The 21,478-nt window shown below is 42.3% G+C and overlaps 1 protein-coding gene across 1 annotated transcript in view; it reads left to right on the top strand.

The window, feature by feature from the left end:
* Nucleotides 1-21,478, top strand: part of LOC117422808 (macrophage mannose receptor 1-like) — a 43,275-nt gene that overhangs the window by 36 nt on the left and 21,761 nt on the right. The window contains exons 2-7 of the mRNA XM_059015708.1: nucleotides 7,471-7,812; nucleotides 15,500-15,841; nucleotides 16,398-16,721; nucleotides 18,261-18,602; nucleotides 19,192-19,233; nucleotides 19,331-19,369. Coding sequence (XP_058871691.1) covers nucleotides 7,471-7,812; nucleotides 15,500-15,841; nucleotides 16,398-16,721; nucleotides 18,261-18,602; nucleotides 19,192-19,233; nucleotides 19,331-19,369 — 1,431 coding nt within the window. The remainder of the gene's footprint in view (nucleotides 1-7,470; nucleotides 7,813-15,499; nucleotides 15,842-16,397; nucleotides 16,722-18,260; nucleotides 18,603-19,191; nucleotides 19,234-19,330; nucleotides 19,370-21,478) is intronic.

The following is a 21,478-nucleotide window of genomic DNA, read 5'->3' as shown; positions in this document are numbered from 1 at the left end:
GGGCCTGTTGGATGCCCATAGCTGTGGGGAAAGAACAGGAAAAAAGAGCTGGGCCCAGCTGAGATGGGAGTGAGGAGCCTGCTGTGTGGGTTTGCTGGGAACTGGGCATAGAAAGAAGAAATGGAGGAGCCTGTTGCAAGCCTGTGAAGGAGGAAGGGCATGCTGGGATAGAGGAAAGATTGGACAGAAAGGCTGGATGCCCGTGAGAGGCAAAGAATAGGAAGTGGCTGTAGGGGCCTGCTGGACACCCAAAGTTGGAAAGGCAGAAGAAAAGCATGCAGGGGCTTGCTGAACACCTGCATTGGACAGAGAAGGAACTGCTGTGAGGGCCTGCTGGACGCACACAGCGGCCACAGTGGCTGCAGGGGCCTGCTGGACACCTGAATTAGACAAAAAAGGAACCACTGAGGGGGCCTGCGGACACCTGTAGTGGTCCTAGATGTAACTGCCGAGGCTTGCTGGACGTCTGAGGAGAATAACCTGGGAGGTTATAGTTGAAGGCAAGGCAGGGGCCTGTAGAATACCCGCAGCAGACACTGAAAACCCGGGACGAATCACGGGAGCAGCCGCTTCTGACTGTAAAAAAAAGCCTCAGTACTCACTTGCCCAGGAGCTGCTGTGTGAGCCTTTGATAGATGGCTGCTGTGGTGCCTCCACCCACTGGGTCTTCAGGAGGTGGAGGCGGGGCTTTGAGAGGCTGATTCAGAGGGTGCGGAGGGGACTGGAAAGCGACGATCCGAGGTTTTGTCATAACGCCTGCGACAAGGGGAAATCTGAAGACTAGATAGATACATGTTAAACAGTTTTTCCTTACGTGCTGTCGATTTGAATGGAATATTTTTATTGCGGAGAAACTGCTGAAGCTTTGGGATTGTCCAGTTTTTGATGTCTGAAGCTGGAGCCGATCTAGTATACAGGCGGAAGCTACGGTGAACAGGAGAATGACCGGAATGTTGTGCTGATCTGCAGTTGTGGCGGAGAGCAGGCAAAGGATCCGATGAAGGTGATGGAGAGGCGGACATCTGGGCTGAAAAGGTTGGAGTTGGAAACTGTAGATTGCAGTTGCCTTTGAGTAGATACATCTGAGATGGGGAGAGCTGGTTGAACTGAAAGAAGGGATTTCTGCTACGGGGAATGAGCAAACAATTCGTCGTCCGACGAAACGCAGAAATCCAAAATATTATCCACGATTGTACGAGAACGAATGAATCAAAACGCATACAAGGAGTAAGTGGAGAGAGTATTTATAATGTTTGCAGGAATTAATTGCTGACATGTAAATGGAATGATTCAATTGGTGACGTGGAGATTGGTGCGTGCCCCTCCTCCTTTTAATTATAAATTTCATTTATTTAGCTGAGAATACTGCTGACGCTCAGGGGCGGCAGTAGGGGGGGCTTGAGGGGGGCTTGAAGGGGGCTTGGGGGGGGCTGATTAAAAAGGGATATTATTATTATTATTATTATTTATTTCTTAACAGACACCCTTATCCAGGGTCACTTACAATCGTAAGCAAATACATTTCAAGTGTTACAGTACAAGTAACTCAGATGAATGATTTACTGACATGACAAAGTTGTGTAAGACTTTCCAGACTTCATGTGGGTTTCAACAATCGAAAACCATTCCAGGTATCGTCTACAACAAAGGGACTTTAAATCAGAGACCAACAATACAGTACAGACATTCAACATGAACTCAGGACTGGGTGCTTGCTGTGTGAGCACCCACAACAAACTACTTGCTATTGTGCTGAAGGGGGAACTGTGTTACTACTAGCATTTCCTGGAGGAAACGTACATCTCAGAAACTCGTGTTGATTCCATTTCAGCACGTTCAAAAATTCCTACTAGTTTCTATTAAAAATATATATTATTATTATTATTATTTGTTTATTTAGCAGACGCCTTTATCCAAGGCAACTTATAGAGACTTACAGAGAATTTAGAGAATTTAGTAATTCTTATTGGTTTACTTTTAAGTATTAGATTTATTTTCACTTTTAGTTGTAAACAATCAATGTTATTTAACGATTCTAATTATTTAAACTTCTAACCCTTGCTTAAACGTTTAAATATAACCTGTATTAATATAAACTGTTATAGGACTCAGCAGAACACTCATTGTATATGGCTAAACCCTATTATAACTTCGATCAGAATTAATAAGACTAATTGATTACCCTGCTCCATTTATTAACAGCATGATCTTCAATATTTCAATATGAGCACAGCTTTCATTTCACAGTATTAATACATTTAATAAATGTTAGAATACATCTTTAAATAGAAAGTCATTCAAGTTAATCATTTGAACACATTTATAAATATCCCAGATGTTTCACTGCTATTATGCCATGCCATTTATATTCTGTTAAAACCCCAAAAAGATAACTAGGTAAATAACAGTAACATTTTATACCATCAGAAAGACAAATAACTCTAAATAAATACTCAATACTATTTAAAAATGTCATGGCATAAAACAGTGAATATGCAATGCATTGCATTTAGAAAAAATAATTAAATAGCACAGCACCATAAAATGAACATGGGAAACATTCTAACCAACAACATGTGTGCATTTAAGCAAGGACAACTATAAATGTTGTATTAGCAAGTTAGCAACATAACACATTATAAATATGTGTAAACAGTTAATCAACAATAAGTTATTCACAACTGCAAAATGCAGACAGTCTAAAAGAATTGAATCTGTTCAGTCTTGAACAAAGAAGACTACGCAGCGATCTGATTCAAACGTTCAAAATCCTAAAAGGTATAGACAATGTCGACCCAGGGGACTTCTTTGACCTGAAAAAAGAAACAAGGACCAGGGGTCACAAATGGAGATTTGATAAAGGGGCATTCAGAACAGAAAATAGGAGGCACTTTTTTACACAGAGAATTGTGAGGGTCTGGAACCAACTCCTCAGTAATGTTGTTGAAGCTGACACCCTGGGATCCTTCAAGAAGCTGCTTGATGAGATTCTGGGATCAATAAGCTACTAACAACCAAACGAGCAAGATGGGCCGAATGGCCTCCTCTCCTTTGTAAACTTTCTTATGTTCTTATGCCCCACGCACTCTATCCGTCCTTAGCGCTTAGCCTTAGCCCTTAGCGGTCCATTTATTCAGCGCGTGTCAAGCGCGTCAGGCCCAATTTATTTTCACACGAGCAGTTTATTTTAGACACGCTGTTTAAAAGTGTTTTTTTCACAGTAAAACAGGTTTAAAAGGCACTGCATATCAACAGGACACTCAGTACTGCATCTCCAGCACCACCCCACCCCTCGTTCACTATAGTTTTCAAATAACTCTTAATAATAGTACATACCGATAAATATGATCACTCGTTTTATCACCAAACTCCTCAATAATGTGATCCAAGTCGTTATTTTATTACTATAACATCTAAAAAAAGCTCTGCAAATGTCTGTGATATTCTTTGAGTGCTGGATGCGGAAGCAGCTATCTTGTTTGTTTGTCCGTGTTATCTATGTGGAATCGGGTCTATCAGTATTCATGAGATACGCCCCCTTTTTTTTCGGCTTCTCTCGACTCCTATCAGTCTCACTCGGCCATTGAATGGTTTTCTTAGCTTTTTCCGGAGAAAATACGACTAGAGACCTGTTTTTTGCGTCTTTTTGATGATGTCGGACAGGGTCCGACATTGGACCGGAAAGGAAAAATTGCGATGTCGGACCAGGTCCGACATAGGACTGCAAAGGGCTAGTCCTACTACGTCAGAGGCATTACTCTGCCGGATGAAATGTATGAATAAGGCTCAATTTACGTATTCACTTATTTCAGTTTTAGGGCCAATTTACAGTGCCTTGCATAAGTATTCACCCCCTTTGGACTTTTCCACATTTTGTAGTGTTACAACCTGGAATTAAAATGGATTTAATTGAGATTTTTACAATTTGATTTACGCAACATACACTTTGAAGGTGCAAAATATCTTTTTATTGTGACACAAAAGTTAATTAAACAAAAAAAAAGTCATTTGTTGGTTGCATAAGTATTCACCCCCCTGAGTCAATACTTGGTAGAAGCACCTTTGGCAGCAATTACAGTCTTTTTGGGTAAGTCTCTATCAGCTTTGCACATCTGGATCCTGCAATTTTTGCCCATTCTTCTTGGCAAAATTGCTCAAGCTCTGTCAAGTTGGATGGGGACCGTTGGTGAACAGCAATTTTCAAGTCTTTCCACAGATTCTCAACCGGATTGAGGTCTGGGCTTTGACTGGGCCATTCTAAGACTTTCAGGTTCTTGTTTTTAAACCACTCCAGTGTAGCTTTGGCTGTGTGTTTAGGGTCATTGTCCAGCTGGAAGGTGAACCTCCGCCCCAGTCCCAGGTCTCTTGCAGACTGAAACAGGTTTTCTTCTAGAATTTCCCTGTATTTGGCTCCATAAATCTTGCCCTCAATCCTGACCAGTTTCCCAGTCCCTGCCGATGAAAAGCATCCCCATAACATGATGATGCCATCACCATGCTTCACCGTGGGGATGGTGTTCTCAGGGTGATGAGCAGTGTTGGCTTTGCACCACACATAGCGTTTTGTGCTAAGGCCAAAAAGTTTGATTTTGGTCTCATCAGATCAGAGAAGATTTTTCCACATGTTTGCTGTGTCTCTGTGGCAAAGTGGCTAGTGAAGGGGAACAGGTGTAGCGGTGATGCGATGCAGGAGTGACAGGCAGACAACGGTATACAGTGGGAAAGAAAGTGCTTTATTTATAATCCAGGTCTGGTGACCGTCAACTAATAAACCCCCGGCTATACACACCAATGTGTAAAGCACAGGGATAACAAAACGGGGCACAGTCCCGAACAAAAATAAACACACAGTCACCAGTCCTGGGTGAGTGCAGTCGTGCTGGTGCTTAGTGCAAACACAAGTATTTCGTGACAGTTAGTGCAGTCGTGCTCCGGATTGTGCTGACCCTCGGCGACAGCTCCGGAGATGTGCTCTAACTGTCTGGTGAAGTAAAACACAAACAATTACTACACAGACAAACACAACACAAAAAACACGTATCACGTCTTTTTTTATTATTATTATTATTGAGAGCTCCTCTCTCAGTCCTTCTCTCTCTCGCGCTTTACCCAAAACGAAGGAAAAGAACAGCGTTACCCTGGCCCCTATATGTAATCCCGCATGATATCTAGGTAAATGGTTGCAGCTGCCTTATTACTTGCAGCTGCCCCTCGTTTACCTGTCAAACCAATATGGTCTTACAACAGAGTCTCGCTTCCTTCCAGGCTGACCCACTTCCCGGTCCTGGAAACGAACTGTCAGGCCAGCCCTTCCAGATACTTCTCCTCCCGTTCTTTAGCGCCCTCACAGCTCAGGAGGAAGATTTATCACCAGAACTCATTGTATTTCTGTCACAGTCTCCCACATGCCTTTTGACAAAATCCAAACGGGATTTGATATGGGTTTTTTTCAGCAATGGCTTTCTTCTCGACACTCTTCCATAAAGCCCAGCTTTGTGGAGCGTCCGGGTTATAGTTGTCCCATAGACGGTTTCTCCCATCTCAGCTGTGGATCTCTCCAGCTCCTTCAGAGTTACCATTGGCCTCTTGGTTGCTTCTCTGACTAATGCCCTCCTTACCTGGTCACTGAGTTTTGGTGGACGGCCTTCTCTAGGCAGAGTCGCGGTTGTGCCATATTCTTTCCATTTTTTAATAATGGATTTAACGGTGCTCCAGGGGATGTTCAAAGTTTGGGATATTTTTTTATAACCCAACCCTGATTGGTGCTTCTCCAGAACTTTATCCCTGACTTGTTTTGACAGCTCCTTGGTCTTCATGATGCTGTTTGTTTAGCTATGCTCCCTAACAAACTCTGGGGCCTTCCAGAAACAGGTGTATTTAATCTGAGATCATGTGACACTTTAATTGCACACAGGTGGACTCCATTCAACTAATTATGTGACTTCTGAAGGCAATTGGTTGCACCAGAGCTTATTTAGGGGTGTCACAGCAAAGGGGGTGAATACTTATGCAATCAAGACTTTTCAGTTTTTTATTTGTAAATAATTTTGAAAAATATGTAGATTTTTTCCCCACTTCGACATTATGGACTATTTTGTGTCGATCAGTGACAAAAAATCCTAATTAAATCCATTTTAATTCCAGGTTGTAACACTACAAAATGTGGAAAAGTCCAAGGGGGGTGAATACTTATGCAAGGCACTGTAAACACATGTCCTGTCTCAGATGTGCACAGCATGCCTCTTTTAAATTTTGAGAAACTTTCCTTTTTCATTTGGGGGTTGGAAATTTAGAAGAAAGGCGGGTAAAAGTAAACGTGTACAATGCGGGAGGCTGAAGGAAATTCAAATGTGGATTTTTGCAGCCAGCAAGAAGGGTTTCAGACCATAGTGTTTGTTTCTCTCATTACAAAAGAAAACCCAAAAAGAAGTAACGAACAGAAAAGTTATTCCCTTTTTTTGTTAAACTACATTGTTTTGTTCTATCGAATGCAATGCTACTACTTGTCCGTTCTGTACTGGTGTATTGGGAAATAATCGTAGAACTGTATAAGAACATGTGGCAAAGTGGTTAACAGTGTGCAGGTGATCAATGAACAGACAGAGAATTATAATCCAGGTGCAAAGTTGTTTAATGGGTTTGTATGTCTAGTGCCTGACAGCAAAACAAACAGTAAACAATAAATGCTGCTAAGTAATACAGCGGTGTGTGTTACTTAAATTGTAATCCCTGGGTTTGTCTCGAAATAATAGTCCTGTTCTTTATACACCCACACGAAACACAAAACACATACACAAGTCTGTTAGTGAGTGAAGTAGTGCTCGTGGTGCAAACACAGTTGTTTGTGATACAAGTGCAGTGCTGTTCCCGGATTGTTGATGGAAAATACTATATACTGACTGCTTCTTTTTTCTTTAATTTCCTGTGCAAACTCCCTGGCCAAACATGTATTTAAGAAAAATCAACCCGTGTTCAGTTGTTAGTGCTGTGAAAGAGCAGGCTCTGCTCCCCCGCTCCATATACAATGGGCTCGCTCCGCTCCACACACAGCCTGGCACCGTGAGCTGTCAAGGCTGATTGATGGGCTATCAGGAGGCTCATTGAAACAATAGAAATGTCAACAGACCGCTCACTTGAGGAATGCAGACTGATATAATCAAACTTCAATACATGTCTGCAAGTCCTGACTGATGAATACAAATAATACCGCAACACCTCATTGTTTTAATATGTTTTCTATGTAGCGGTCGATTTGTCTGCTCCTGGTCGGAATAGGTATGACATTATTTTATCTCTCTAATTTTTGCAGCTACACAATTCTTTCTTTGTCAGGGTAATTGGTACATATATTTAGTAAAAGTCAGGAAAGCACAGCTCTGTATCTTAATATTTAAATTTAAATCCAAAAACCGGTCAAAATGCCCACCTTGCTCGTTCTAGTGTTAATCATGCTGTTTTTTTCTTTATCAGGGTTTTGTGTGCCTGCATACAACCAGATCAGAAAACACGTGTTTGTGAAAACTGTGAAGAGCTGGTCTGAAGCTCAGAGCTACTGTAGAGAGAAGCACACAGACCTGGCCACTGTGCGCAGCCAGGAAGAAGCAAAGCAGCTCTTAACTATTACAGGAGCTTCTCTCGGGGATTCCTGGATCGGGCTGGATCGTGATGACACACAGAACTGGCAGTGGTCTAACAGCGATGATGTCATCTACTCCAACTGGAGGGCAGACCTCTTCTGTGCTTCAGTCAATTCAGAGGGAAAGTGGATTGATTTACCCTGCCACCTTCAGAAAGCCTTCATGTGCTACAAAGGTAAAGGCATAATTATTGCTATATTGCAATTGATTATTCATTTATTTTAGTTATTATAATTATTAAGCATCCATGTGAGGGGAGCTTGTAGAGTTTGCAAATCCACCCACTCCTACAGCTGCTAATATCTCATAAACTATTTCAACTTGCAAATATTTTCAGTCAAAACCTGAATCCAAGTTACCCTTGAAAGGATACAAAAACATATAGTCAATGATGTGTTTGTGTTTCAGAGGCAGTTCCATAAAATACCTACATTTCGTTAGTGATAGAGGGATGGATCTATAACACTGTGTTTCCCCACTCTGGTGAGGTGTAGGGCTGTCAGTTTTACCTTCCCCTCTGGGCTGGGGTTTGCTGTGGTTTGGAGCATTTCCCTGTTAAGGCAATGCACAGTTTATCAGTTTGTCCTGGTCTTAGCTGACACTGTAGATGTCCACTCCAGTACAGTGTCTACAAGTGTGAGAAAGAGCAGTCTGGCCTTATGCAGATCACTTGTCAGTCTCCAATCGTCAAAAATGTCCTGGATATGACTGGTGTGTCCCTCAGTGGTGATGCTCTTTTTAGCTGCTGATAGTTGACGCTAACTTGTGGTGTAAACCATTAGTTCTCAGTTCAAGTTGGCGTGCTTCACCATTGCGCATTGCAGAGTTGTAGACTGGGCTCTGGGCTCTCCAGGGACTTGCCTTCTGGGTTGTGCAGTGTATTCAGGGAGTGAGGTTACACTCTTAGCAGTGCTTGGAACAGCTTCTTGGAGACGTTGGTCTATCCTGGAGCCATGCTACTTCCCTGTAGAGTTTTTACTGAGTCCTTTAGGCTCTCTGCCTCAGTATTGTTCACAATTGGAGAGGTTGTTTTAATTCCAAGTAAAAGTATTTGAGTAAAAATCAGTTCCCGATGACCCTTTCGGAGGCTGCAAATCTCTGCGTTAGCTTTCTCGAGCTCCTCCTCTCCATGTTCTAGCTCTGCATGGAGTCTGGGAATGTCCTCCTCTTGTTGCAGCAGCGTACTTAGTGGTTTATTTGATGCTCCATCTGTTGCTGGAGATCTTCGATCTGTTCCTCTCAGTTCTGTAAATCCTCGGCTGCAGTGCTTAGGTCAAGTTCACCCACTCTCCTCTCCAATCTTGTTACATCAGAAGTAAGGAAGGAAGTTAGGGTTTTTCTTTTGGACCATGTCCTTTTGCCCCACACATCACACACTCAGCGTCATTAAATTAGGGTTTTTAGAGCTAATTGATCTTTTCCTTAATGAGTAACTGGGTTATTCCTAATTTTTGTATCAAAATTAGTTAAATCATTTCTCCATGCAAGTCAAGAAAAAAAGAGAATTCCACAAACGATTGGTTATCTGACTATGTTCAAGGCGTCTGAACTTTGTAGTTTAACAATAATAGTAAAACTGATTTAAAGGATAATGCAAATAATAAAGGTAATAACAGCTTCAAATATTGACTGTAGAAAATATTAAAACAGACAGTTAAATAATCAAGCTCCGGAACATGTTAGCCGTCTAGTTAATACACTCAACAACAGACAGTACAAACAAACACTCCCGATTTATTTCATCAACAGTACGGGTCCTTCCAGGTCAATGACACAACCAAAATGAAGGAACAGATAACATTGCTTTGACCCCTATTTACATCGTCACTCATGACCCCTTGGTGAACGATTGCAGCTGCTTTTTATGATCTGCAGCTGCCACATCATTTCCCCTACAGGTCAATGAATTAGTGAACCGAAGCTCTGTCTCTTTTCTATGTGACCGACTTCTTTTTACCCCTCGGAATTAAGTGTCAAGCCACATAGTCCAGAGTTCCCTGTTCCTGTTACTTCCTCATGAAGCCAATGACGCTTCTTTGAAAATGGCTGCCTGTATGTCATGGATGATTCAAGACTGGACAGGAAGGTTTTGGTACTTTTCTCAGCAGTCAGTCACGTTGCTGCTTGTGTATTCGGGCAGTGATGTCTTTGACTGCTGAGAAAAGAGGAACAAAGACATCACTGCCCAAATACACAAGCAGCAACGTGACTGACTGCTGAGAATTGGAACAAAGACATCACTGCCCGAATACACAAGCAGCAATGTGACTGACTGCTGAGAAAAGAGGAACAAAGACATCACTGTCCGAATACACAAGCAGCAACGTGACTGACTGCTGAGAAATGAGGAACAGAGACATCACTGCCTGAATACACAAGCAGCAACGTGACTGACTGCTGAGAAAAGAGAAAAAAAGACATCACTGTCTGAATACACGTTGCCGCTTGTGTACTCGGGTAGACACATCTTTTGCTGGTGATTTTAATACACTCATCACTATACTGTACTCATTTAAGACACAGTCTATTTGAGAAGCAAAAAATGGTTCAGAAAGTGCGGCTTAAATTTGAAGGAAAATGGTATATTAAAATATAGACAAATATTATTGATGGTTATTATGATTTCCATTACATGAGAGTAGATTTTAAAACTTCATGCTGATTTGAACTCGGCTCTTGCCAAGATAAGCACCAACTAAGACGTAGCTTCACAGTAAACTAATGTGATCCATATGTGTCTCCATCCATTTGTGTTTCCTTCCATATTTCCTTCTGTCTGGTGTTAATGGCTGAAGTGTAATGCTGGTTCCAGGGATCAGCTTATTTTGCCTCCCTGGCGCATCAGCACACACAACGGCTGCGATGCTGGCTCCGGGGATCAACCACAGTGCGGCCTCCCCAGCGCATCAGCATGACAACCGTCTGGATTGAACTAAGTAGGGTACATCTCTGGGGTCTTCAAGTGGGCACCTTCCATCCTCAGTGTTTCGTCGACTAGCCCACGACACCTCAAGAGGGCTCGACTGTGATTCTGGTGTCCCAGCATCACCCCCCTCCATCCCCCACTCAACTCAGCCCAGCTTACTTACCTGTACATCAGCGTTTCTTTCTTTCTATTGTGCTTGAGATCCCCAGCCAGAATCTTTCCGTCTCAACCACAGCCAGTTGCTGCTCCTCTCTGCTGCTTCAGATAAGTTCTTCGCTGTGCAACGCCACTCTTGGCCACTGAATCCGACGTATCTGAGAAACCGGGTTGTAGAGTGTGCCACAAATCCTCGACAACCCACTTCCACTGGGTAAACCCGGACTCTCCATCCTCACTGTTCCGTTTCAGTGGCGAGTTGAGCATAGCGCAGTTTATTCCTCTCATACACCTCATCTACAGCATCCTCCCATGGCACTGTTAACTTTACCAGGTGAACAAGGTGTGCTGATCCAGACCACAAGACAATATCTAGTCAAAGGTTAGTGGTGGCAAAAAAATAAGCCGTTGACCAACATCTGCCAGCATTTTCCAGTCTCTAGCAGCTTCCAGTTGTCCTGGGCGAGGATTGGTTTTAACACCTTTACTTGGTGGTTGCTCTCCTGGGCGGAGGAATGTTGTCTTTTGTGTGTAATGTTTTGATGGAACAGGTGGCAACTTATTGGTCATGTTACGCTTGTCTTCCAATGCTAAGGCCAAACATCGCAGCACCTGGTCATGGCGCCAAGTAAACCGTCCTTGGCTGAGAGCCACCTTACATCCTGTCAAAATGTGCCTTAATGTTGCAGGTGATGAACACAAAGGATATGAGAGATCCTCTCCTACCCAGAGGTTTAGGTTCTGTGGTGATGGGAGAACATCATATGTTGACCTGATGAGGAAACTGATCCTATTCTGTTCCATTGACCATAGGTCTTGCCAGCCAATCTTGCGTTGTTCCACACTCTCCCATCTCATCCATTCTCCCTGCTTGGCCTGGGAAATGGCCTTTATACACCTCATCCTCTCCTCCTGCACCTCGTTGACTACCAGCTTCCTCCTTTGAGCTGGGGCTGCCTTGTGCCATGTAGGAGGAGCTGAACTGAGACCAAGACCCCCTCTTCCATGCTGAACTTGCTCCATGATATCACCGATTCGAAGGGCAGCCTTTGCATCTTCCACAGATTTCTTTGCCGCCCACTTTCTTCCACTTTTCAACACAGGTGCTGCCTCCCTTACGCATTTGTCGCGTGACTCTACTAATGTCATTTCCAGTCTGACCTTGGCGCACTTAAACTCCTCGGTTACAGGGGAGACTGGTAGCTGCAGTATTCCTTTACCATAAAGTCCCACTCTGCTGAGGCAGCGTGGAACTCCCAACCATTTCCTGATGTATGAACTGATTAAAGCTTCCAGCTTCTCTACTGTTGTCAAAGAAACCTTGTACACAGTCAGTGGCCACAGCAACCTCGGCAGTAGACCAAACTGAAAGCACCAGAGTTTTAGTTTGCCTGGTAGAGCGCAGCTGTCTATGCTCTTTAACCCTTCCACTGCTTGTTGTCTAACTTCTCCCACACAAACTGTGTCCTTTAGATCCCCGTCGTACCATCTCCCAAGACTCTTCACTGGCTTCTCAGACACTGTTGGTATTGCCTCACCATTAATGAAGAATGTTTTATCTACTACTTTGCCTTTAATTATAGAGATGCTCCTTGATTTAGTGGGCTTGAATTGCATTCGTGCCCATTCAAAGTTATTGGTTAATTTGCCCAATAACCGATTAGTGCAGGCTACTGTTGTAATCATGGTTGTCATGTCATCCATGTATGCTCGAATTGGTGGTAGTCGCATTCCAGAAGCCAAGCGCTCTCCTCCTACTACCCATTTTGATGCCCTAATGATTACTTCCATTGTCATGGTAAAAGCCAGTGGAGAAATGGTGCGTCCTGCCATTATTCCAACCTCTAGGCATTGCCATGTAGTGCTGAATTCAGAGGTTGAAAAAATAAATTGCAAATCTCCAAAGTAGGCTTTCACTAAATTTGTTATTGTAATCGGTACACTGAAAAAATCAAATGCTGCCCAAAGTAGTTCATGTGGCACTGAACCATATGCATTAGCCAAATCCAGGAATGTCACATGAAGCTCCTTCCTCTCCTTTTTAGCTGATTGAATTTGTTGCCAGACTACATTGATGTGTTCTAAGCATCCTGGGAAACCTGGAATGCCCGCTTTTTGTATTGAAGTGTCAATGAAGCAGTTCTTTAATAGGTAAGTTGACAATCTCTGAGCAATAATGCTGAAGAAAATCTTGCCTTCTACGTTTAATAGGGAAATAGGACGGAATTGACTGATACTTGTAGAATCTTTTTCTTCAGGTATAAAGACTCCACCTGCTCGGCGCCATGCTCTTGGTACAACCTGTTTTTCCCATGCCACTTTCATCAATTTCCCCAGAATTCGTAGAACTCCTGAAGCACTCTTGTACACTCTGGTGATGATGAAGCCCTTGCTTTTTTCACCGCTTGCTCTACTTCTTTCCACTTAGGTGCACAGTCCTCCATTTGGTATTCTGGTGGATTGATAGGTGGGATGTCTGACGGAATTGACATAGGCTCCTGCCTTTTTGAATCTGTATGTGTTTCCTCCAAATATCTCTCCAGCTCAACCTTAGATGCTTTTAGTGTGCCATTCTTCTCACTGGTGAATAACTTCTTTACAAATTTGAATGGGTCTTTATAAAAGTTAGCTCTCGCACGCTTCTTCTTTTTGTAGTGTTTCCGTAGGCGCTCAGCTCTGCGCAATGTTGCAAGTTTATCTTTTATGACCCTTTGTAAGAGATTGAGTCCCTCCTTCTGACTTTGTTCTGCTCTTCTCCATTGCTTCCTCAGCTGTCTCCTTTCTCTAACTAAGCGTTCAATCTCCTGTTGCCATCTAGACTTTCCAGGAGAAGTTTGTACTTTTTCCTTCCTTTTTTCAACTCTAAACCTCTCACTTCCATATGCGTCTGACCGGGTTGACAAGGATCATTAAGTTCATCACTAACTGTGTCCATGCAAGTCGTCCTCACGTCTATGACGGGGGTGCTGATATCCTGCGAACTGTGGTTTGCTTCCTGTCACTGGATTTCATTCGACTGACTTGACTGACTTTGTAAGAAGTACTGATCAATGCGAGGCCCTTGTCCCTTCTCCCTCAAGCATTTTATTCTCCCTTGATGAATCTTCAAACCCCTGACCGTTGTCGCCTTGCTCCAGCCGCAGACACAAACCTGGAGTTCCATGTCTTTGCTAACTGCAGATCTTGAACTAGTCTTTTGTGAAGTACTCTCCATACTCATATCCGTTTCCGTTCCTAAGTCGTTACCCGTGTTGTCTAACGTTGAGTCATCTTCCACCCCCGCTCTCAGACTCTAGGGGTATTTTTCTCTTTAATTTCTTAGAAGCCTTGGGTGTCTCTAGCATCCTGTAAACACAGAGCTGGATACTGCCGACAAGGGTAGCTAACCCTTACCAGCCCCAATGGGGTCTTTTTCCTCCTGTCAGCTGTCTCTCCAGGCTGTCACAAGGTCTTTCCCTTGTTGCCAGCTGCACTATTCACAGCAGTCGCTGGATGTATACAGATCTTCATGATTTCCATTACACGAGAGTAGATGTTAAAACTTCATGCTGATTTGAACTCGGCTCTCGCCAAGATAAGCACCAACTAAGACGTAGCTTTACAGTAAACTAATGTGATCCATATGTGTCTCCATTCATTTGCGTTTCCTTCCATATGATGATGTAGATATCCTTCTGTCTGGTGTTAATGGCTGAAGTGTAATGCTGGCTCCAGGGATCAGCTTATTTTGCCTCCCTGGCGCATCAGCACACACAACGGCTGCGATGCTGGCTCCGGGGATCAACCACAGTGCAGCCTCCCCAGCACATCAGCATGACAACCGTCTTGATTGAGCTAAGTAGGGTACATTTCTGGGGTTTCAAGTGGGTAAAAGTAAAAGTTTAGTAAGGAGAAATGAGGGGAAAACATAATAGGCAATAGAAGAGGCATAAGGATTCTACTCAACAAACTACAAATAGAACACAATCTAGTTCATAAATCGAGGTTGTTACACAGGCAAATGATTTATTAGGAATCTATTAAAACAAGGGGATTTATTAAACATGCATTCAATCTAATAGTATGTTCAGAAAAATAAAAACAAGCAATGTAAAAACATCAGAATGTCAACATAAACAATGAAGCAGGCAATACATTAAAACAATTGCACAGTCAATATTTCATTGAGCAACGTTACGACAAACAAGGCATTTAGACAACAATATATCAATGAACTAACTAATAACATTCGAGTCAAAGCAACTTCTATAGATTTCACTGTAAGAGATTCTCTTCTAATCGCTTAGCTTCAAAACTGTAAATTGCATGCAATTACAATAGAAACTCCTTCATAGCTTACCATACACAAAACAAGGTTTTCGGCTCTTCAAATGCAATGTTCTACTAGCGAAACATCTGCCTCCGTATCTTAAAATATTTTCCACTAGTACTGCAGACGACATTGTATTACTTACATAAGCCATTCTCTAAAATGACTTCACAATGAATACCGCTGGGAACTCCCATCCATGGTCATCAGTGGAATAGCCTTGACTCGAACTGATGACCACCAGGCTATAGGGTGCATTCTGCACTCCACACGGAGTGCCTTTACCGAATGTGCCACTCGAGAGCCCCTGCCCCTTATTTTTAAACAACACAAACATGTACTTGACTGTAGACAAGACACAGTTTGTGATAAATTGTAGAATTGATTAAAACACACCGTTTGTTTTGGGTTTAGAGCCAGCTCACCTCCACAGCTCCCAGCCTCTCAGCTACTGTTTGTTTGTGTTTACAGAGACCACCAACATCACTGAGAGATACACCCTGATTGAAGAACTGAAAACCTGGACTTATGCTCAGCAATACTGTAGAGAACACCACACCGACCTCGTCAGTATAAAGAACGCCAGTGAAAATGAAGAAATACTGAAGAAAGCGCAGGGCAAGCCCTTCTGGATAGGCCTGTTCAATGAGCCCTGGAAGTGGTCACACCAGGGGGATAACTACACATTTCACAGCTGGAGCAACGGGGAACCAAACAATGTGGGAGGGGATGAGAACTGTGTGGCGATGAGTAAGACTGGTGGATGGAATGACTATGGCTGCAAAAATCAGAATTCCTTCTTCTGCTGTGAGGGTGAGGACCCTGTTCAGACTGTGTTCTCATTTAATTCAGTGTAAACCTTCAGGTTGAAAGAGGGAAGCATGATTAGATCTCTTCAATAGGTCCTGGTGGTGACAAATCTACCAGTTTCCACTTTGAGATTCAATCATAGAGAATCAATCATAGTCTAAATGGGGTAAAAGGGTAAACAAAACACCAGTTATATTTCCTTAGGCTTTAAGGTATTGTGCTGTGCTGTGCAATATCCTATAATAACAAGACATGTACCTTTACACATTCTAAAATAACATTAGCATTAATTGACAGTGAATTGAGTGTTTCTCACAATGATTTATTTGGCTAGCTGGTGTTTCCATGACCTTCGTCACTCATGCCAGAATGTTACTCATGTTATAGTACAGACCACAAGCATGTTGTTAGTATATTTATAATCACCATACAGTTCTACTAGTATCCCTGATTCTTACAAGACCAGTAATCTGTGACTTTTGGTTCCATTTCCAGTGGAAATCTTTTCTGTGAAGAACACGTTTTCACTCATCTTTATTGTGCTGTCCCCTCTCCCCAGGCGGCTCCTCTGGTCAGTGTTTCTATGAAAGAACTGGGAAGACATGGCAGGGAGCTCAGAGCTACTGCAGAAACCAAGGCAGAGACCTGCCCAGCATTCAAGACCAGGCCAGGGTTAATAAGCTTATAGGTCTTATACCTTCAACTAGTAACTCGGGTCACTGGATCGGGCTGTATCATGACAAGGAGAACTGGCAGTGGTCCAGTGGAGGTGATGTCATCTACTCCAACTGGGAACCATACCTCTTCTGTGCTTCAGTCAATTCAGAGGGAGAGTGGGATGATTCACTCTGCCATCAGATAAACTATTTCATGTGCTATAGCGGTGAGTTGAGATTCAATTCCTTTGTTAATGAAACAGCTGACTGGACTGAGGGTTGAAGCCAGGTCCCCTGGATACTGCACAGGGGCCATAATCTTGAAACGTTCAAAAGAAGAAACACCTTCTTAAATACAGTGTTTCTAAGTTTGTTATTAAGAAACATGTTAAGAAGATTTGTTATTCATACATATTTTCTTCTTATTTTTTTTCCTTCATAAGAAACATAAGAAAATGTGTATTCTTCAAAGACAGTTCTTATTTTTGTGTTTATATTCTATATATTCCTGATAGCAAAATCCTTGTCTTAAATATGTAGCACTTATTAGATGTGTAGAATAAATATGTTTAACAGTTAAAATAACTATTTGTATTAGCATAAAAGGTGATTAAAGGGGGTGTAGTTTTGCTGTATTATGTGTAGTGGGCTGGCCTTCACACACATGAATGTATATCACACACATACATGTATAGTGATTGAACCAACTGTATATATGGGTAATTGTATGTGAAAAACAATGTGTAAAAAATAATGTAATTGTATGTCAAAATAATGTGATATCTTGTAAGTCGCCCTGGGTAAGTGCGTCTGCTAAGAAATTAATAATAATAATAATAATAATAATAATAATAATAATAATAATAATAATAATAATAATAATAATGGGTCTGACAGGTATTGTGCTATAAAAGTTGCATTTCCATGTTACAAGTTATTTTCAGTCACCATGAGCAAAGGATCTGACAGACTGATAGCACAACATGTGCTCGGTTGGCAGGTGCTTCCATAACCAACACTAGGCTACATAAATGCCATGTTTCATGAGGTACAGCCTCCACAGTGATGAGCCAGTCTTGTTGCTCGTGACAAATGTAACTTGTATTTCTCTTTAAACAGTGTTGTTGTGTTCAAGGACTGGTGGTAGAGTTTGTTTTTAGAAATTGAGGTTAGCAGTTTTATCATCCCGCTTATCATACACTGGCAATCTTATGACACCACCGTGTACAATAAGACTGTACAATAACAACGATTATAGGAAATTATTGTTCACCATGTATAATAAAAATAAAAATAATAAATACCACAGCCACCTGAACTAAGCAGTCATTGCACTGCCTCAGTAGGGTGCTCATTATCATGCAGTCGACCCTCTCGGAGCTTTAGAATGTTGAAACTGTCATTGGAACATGCTTACTTCGAAACAGACAAATAGCAGCCAGTACAAAAAAGACATGAAAGCACATGGGAGGGAAATGTGCTCCTAATGATACTGTTTGCTTCATATTGATTGTGCACCGACTGTGAGGAAATTATGAATGGTCAATTTGATAAAGAACAGTCATTATTCCTAAATCATTAAATAGACTCCCCCATCCCCCACTTTGCTATAAAATGCTTTTCAGACATAAATTAAAGAGATTCCTATGCACTGCTAGAGATGCTGCTTTTCATGACCTTGATAGCTGAGCCGGGTGTGACTCGGGTTCAATCACTATACAACAGGAGATCTGACATTGATTTTGATCTGCTGTTTGTGTTTACAGAGACCAGCAACATCACTGAGAGATACACCCTGATTGAAGAACTGAAAACCTGGACTGAAGCTCAGCAATACTGTAGAGAACACCACACCGACCTCGTCAGTATAAAGAACGCCAGTGAAAATGAAGAAATACTGAAGAAAGCGCAGGGCAAGCCCTTCTGGATAGGCCTGTTCAATGAGCCCTGGAAGTGGTCACACCAGGGGGATAACTACATATTTCACAGCTGGAGCAATGGGCAACCAAACAATTGGGGAGGCGATCAGAACTGTGTGATGATGAGTAAGACTGGTGAATGGACTGACTATGGCTGCAACAATCCGATCTCCTTCTTCTGCTGTGAGGGTGAGGACCCTGTTCAGACTGTGTTCTCATTTAATTCAGTGTAAACCTTCAGGTTGAAAGTGGGAAGCATGATTAGATAACAGTTTCCACTTTGAGAATCAATCACAGGCTCCCTGCTCAGGCTGATGGGATGGTCAATATCCTTCCAGAGGTAATGGGGTGATATGGATTGCAGCTATCAGTACCCCTTGTTCTGCTGTGACTGAAGGCTCCCTGTTCAGTCTGTGCTCTTGTTCAGCTCAGTGTTTGTACCCCAGTCTGTGAGCAGGGACTCAGAGGCTCAGTCCATCTGATCCTACAGTAGCTGTCTGACCTCCAGAGCAGGGCAGGGTGTAGCATAGAGATCTGAAGAACCAGAAACCAGCCCGGTCATTAAGAGCGTGAGAGGGGACAGCTACCCCTCATTGTTATACCCAGGAGAGACATACATTCTTACTGTCTATTTATTATATTTATTTGAAAACAATAAACCATGTCATTCTCAGCATTGTCCTGGTGGAGACAGCAGCACAGTTTCATTTAAATGCTTTTGAACAATACACTTGAAACAGGAAACACTAAATCTTGTTGTTGTGTGTTTTCTTTACAGATTCAGACCCCACAAGCTCCCCTTCCACTCCGGTCTCTCAAGGTATGCAGTGTAATCACTTCAGTGGATTCACAACCCACTGCAGGAATCTGGCTTTGTTATAAACATTTTTTCTCTTTTTTTTTTCTTTTTAATGAAGGAGAATCCTCGAGCCCCCCTTCCACTCCGGTCTCTCAAGGTAAGTGCAGTTTGGCAGTTTGTTTAGTGTGATTGACAGCCCAAACCATGAATCTTAGTGTTTTATCAACCTCACTAATTTAACAGTTTGTTCACCATTGCCCTGGTGATGACAGCACCACACACACACACAATGTCACTCAAATATATTTAAACAGTAATGTAGAAAGGCAAATGATGTATTTTTACCTCCTGCAAATCCAAACCTCTCAAGCCTTCTCTCAACACCAGCCTTTACAGGTATGGAGTGTATCAGAACAGTTTGAATGTGGCTTTGTAATAAATTACTTATTGTTTGAATGTATTAGTATTTATTTGTCCTGGTGGAGACAGCAGCATAGACACAGTTTCATTGAAATGCATTTGAACAATACACTTGAAACAGATAACACTAAGGGGTAGATGCACTGAGATGGGCCAGTCAGAGCGCGAACATATTGCAATTTGCTTTTTCATTACAACATACATTACATTTTTTCATACTACTAAGAGAAAACATGTTAACGAAAGAGCCGCAATATATTAATTTAAATATGTGTTGCGTCTTCTTAGTACAATCTCTAGCATTATACATTGCGAGAGTCGGGCGACGTTGTCCAAATAAATAGCAGCAATTGAGTTGTGGTTTGCTGCAGCAGAGGGTGCCCGAAGGATAACATCTATACATGCAAGGCTGCAGAATCAAAATAACATGGTGTTTGTTATATATATATATATATATATATATAAGAGAGAGACTTTGACGGTCCTTTATTGAAACATTTGGAAAAACATTAAATAGAATAATTTACAATAAAAACACAAAATTCCTTTTTTAAAAACAGATCTTAATTTTATATATATACAGTACTGTGCAAAAGTTTTAGGCAGGTGTGAAAAAATGCTGTAAAGTAAGATTGCTTTCAAAAATAGACATGTTAATAGTTTATATTTATCAATTAACAAAATGCAAAGTGAGTGAACAGAAGAAAAATCTACATCAAATCAATATTTGGTGTAACCACCCTTTGCCTTCAAAACAGCATCAATTCTTCTAGGTACACTTGCACACAGTTTTTGAAGGAACTCGGCAGGTAGGTTGGCCCAAACATCTTGGAGAACTAACCACAGTTCTTCTGTGGATTTAGGCAGCCTCAGTTGCTTCTCTCTCTTCATGTAATCCCAGACAGACTCGATGATGTTGAGATCAGGGCTCTGTGGGGGCCATACCATCACTTCCAGGACTCCTTGTTCTTCTTTACGCTGAAGATAGTTCTTAATGACTTTTGCTGTATGTTTGGGGTCATTGTCATGCTGCAGAATAAATTTGGGGCCAATCAGATGCCTCCCTGATGGTATTGCATGATGGATAAGAATCTGCCTGTACTTCTCAGCATTGAGGAGACCATTAATTTTGACCAAATCCCCAACTTCATTTGCAAAAATGCAGCCCCAAACTTGGAAGGAACCTCCACCATGCTTCACTGTTGCCTGCAGACACTCATTCGTGTACTCCAGCTCTCCAGCCCTTCGGCAAACAAACTGCCTTCTGCTACAGCCAAATATTTCAGATTTTGACTCATCAGTCCAGAGCACCTGCTGCCATTTTTCTGCACCCCAGTTCCTGTGTTTTCGTGCATAGTTGAGTCGCTTGGCCTTGTTTCCACGTCGAAGGTATGGCTTTTTGGCCGCAAGTCTTCCATGAAGGCAACTTCTGACCAGACTTCTCCGGACAGTAGATGGGTGTACCAGGGTCCCACTGTTTTCTGCCAATTCTGAGCTGATGGCACTGCTGGACATCTTCCGATTGCGAAGGGAAGTTAGCATGATGTGTCTTTCATCTGCTGCAGTAAGTTTCCTTGGCTGACCACTGCGTCTACGGTCCTCAACGTTGTCCGTTTCTTTGTGCTTCTTCAAAAGAGCTTGGACAGCACATCTGGAAACCCCTGTCTGCCTTGAAATTTCTGCCTGGGAGAGACCTTGCTATTGCAGTATAACTACCTTGTGTCTTGTTGCTGTGCTCAGTCTTGCCATGGTGTATGACTTTTGACAGTAAACTGTCTTCAGCAACCTCACCTTGTTAGCTGAGTTTGGCTGTTCCTCACCCAGTTTTATTCCTCCTACACAACTG

This window comes from Acipenser ruthenus, chromosome 51 (assembly GCF_902713425.1).
Source record: "Acipenser ruthenus chromosome 51, fAciRut3.2 maternal haplotype, whole genome shotgun sequence".
NCBI classification, from domain to species: domain Eukaryota; kingdom Metazoa; phylum Chordata; class Actinopteri; order Acipenseriformes; family Acipenseridae; genus Acipenser; species Acipenser ruthenus.
The sequence above is the reverse complement of the archived record's forward strand: the minus strand, read 5'-3'. Positions and strand labels throughout refer to the sequence as shown.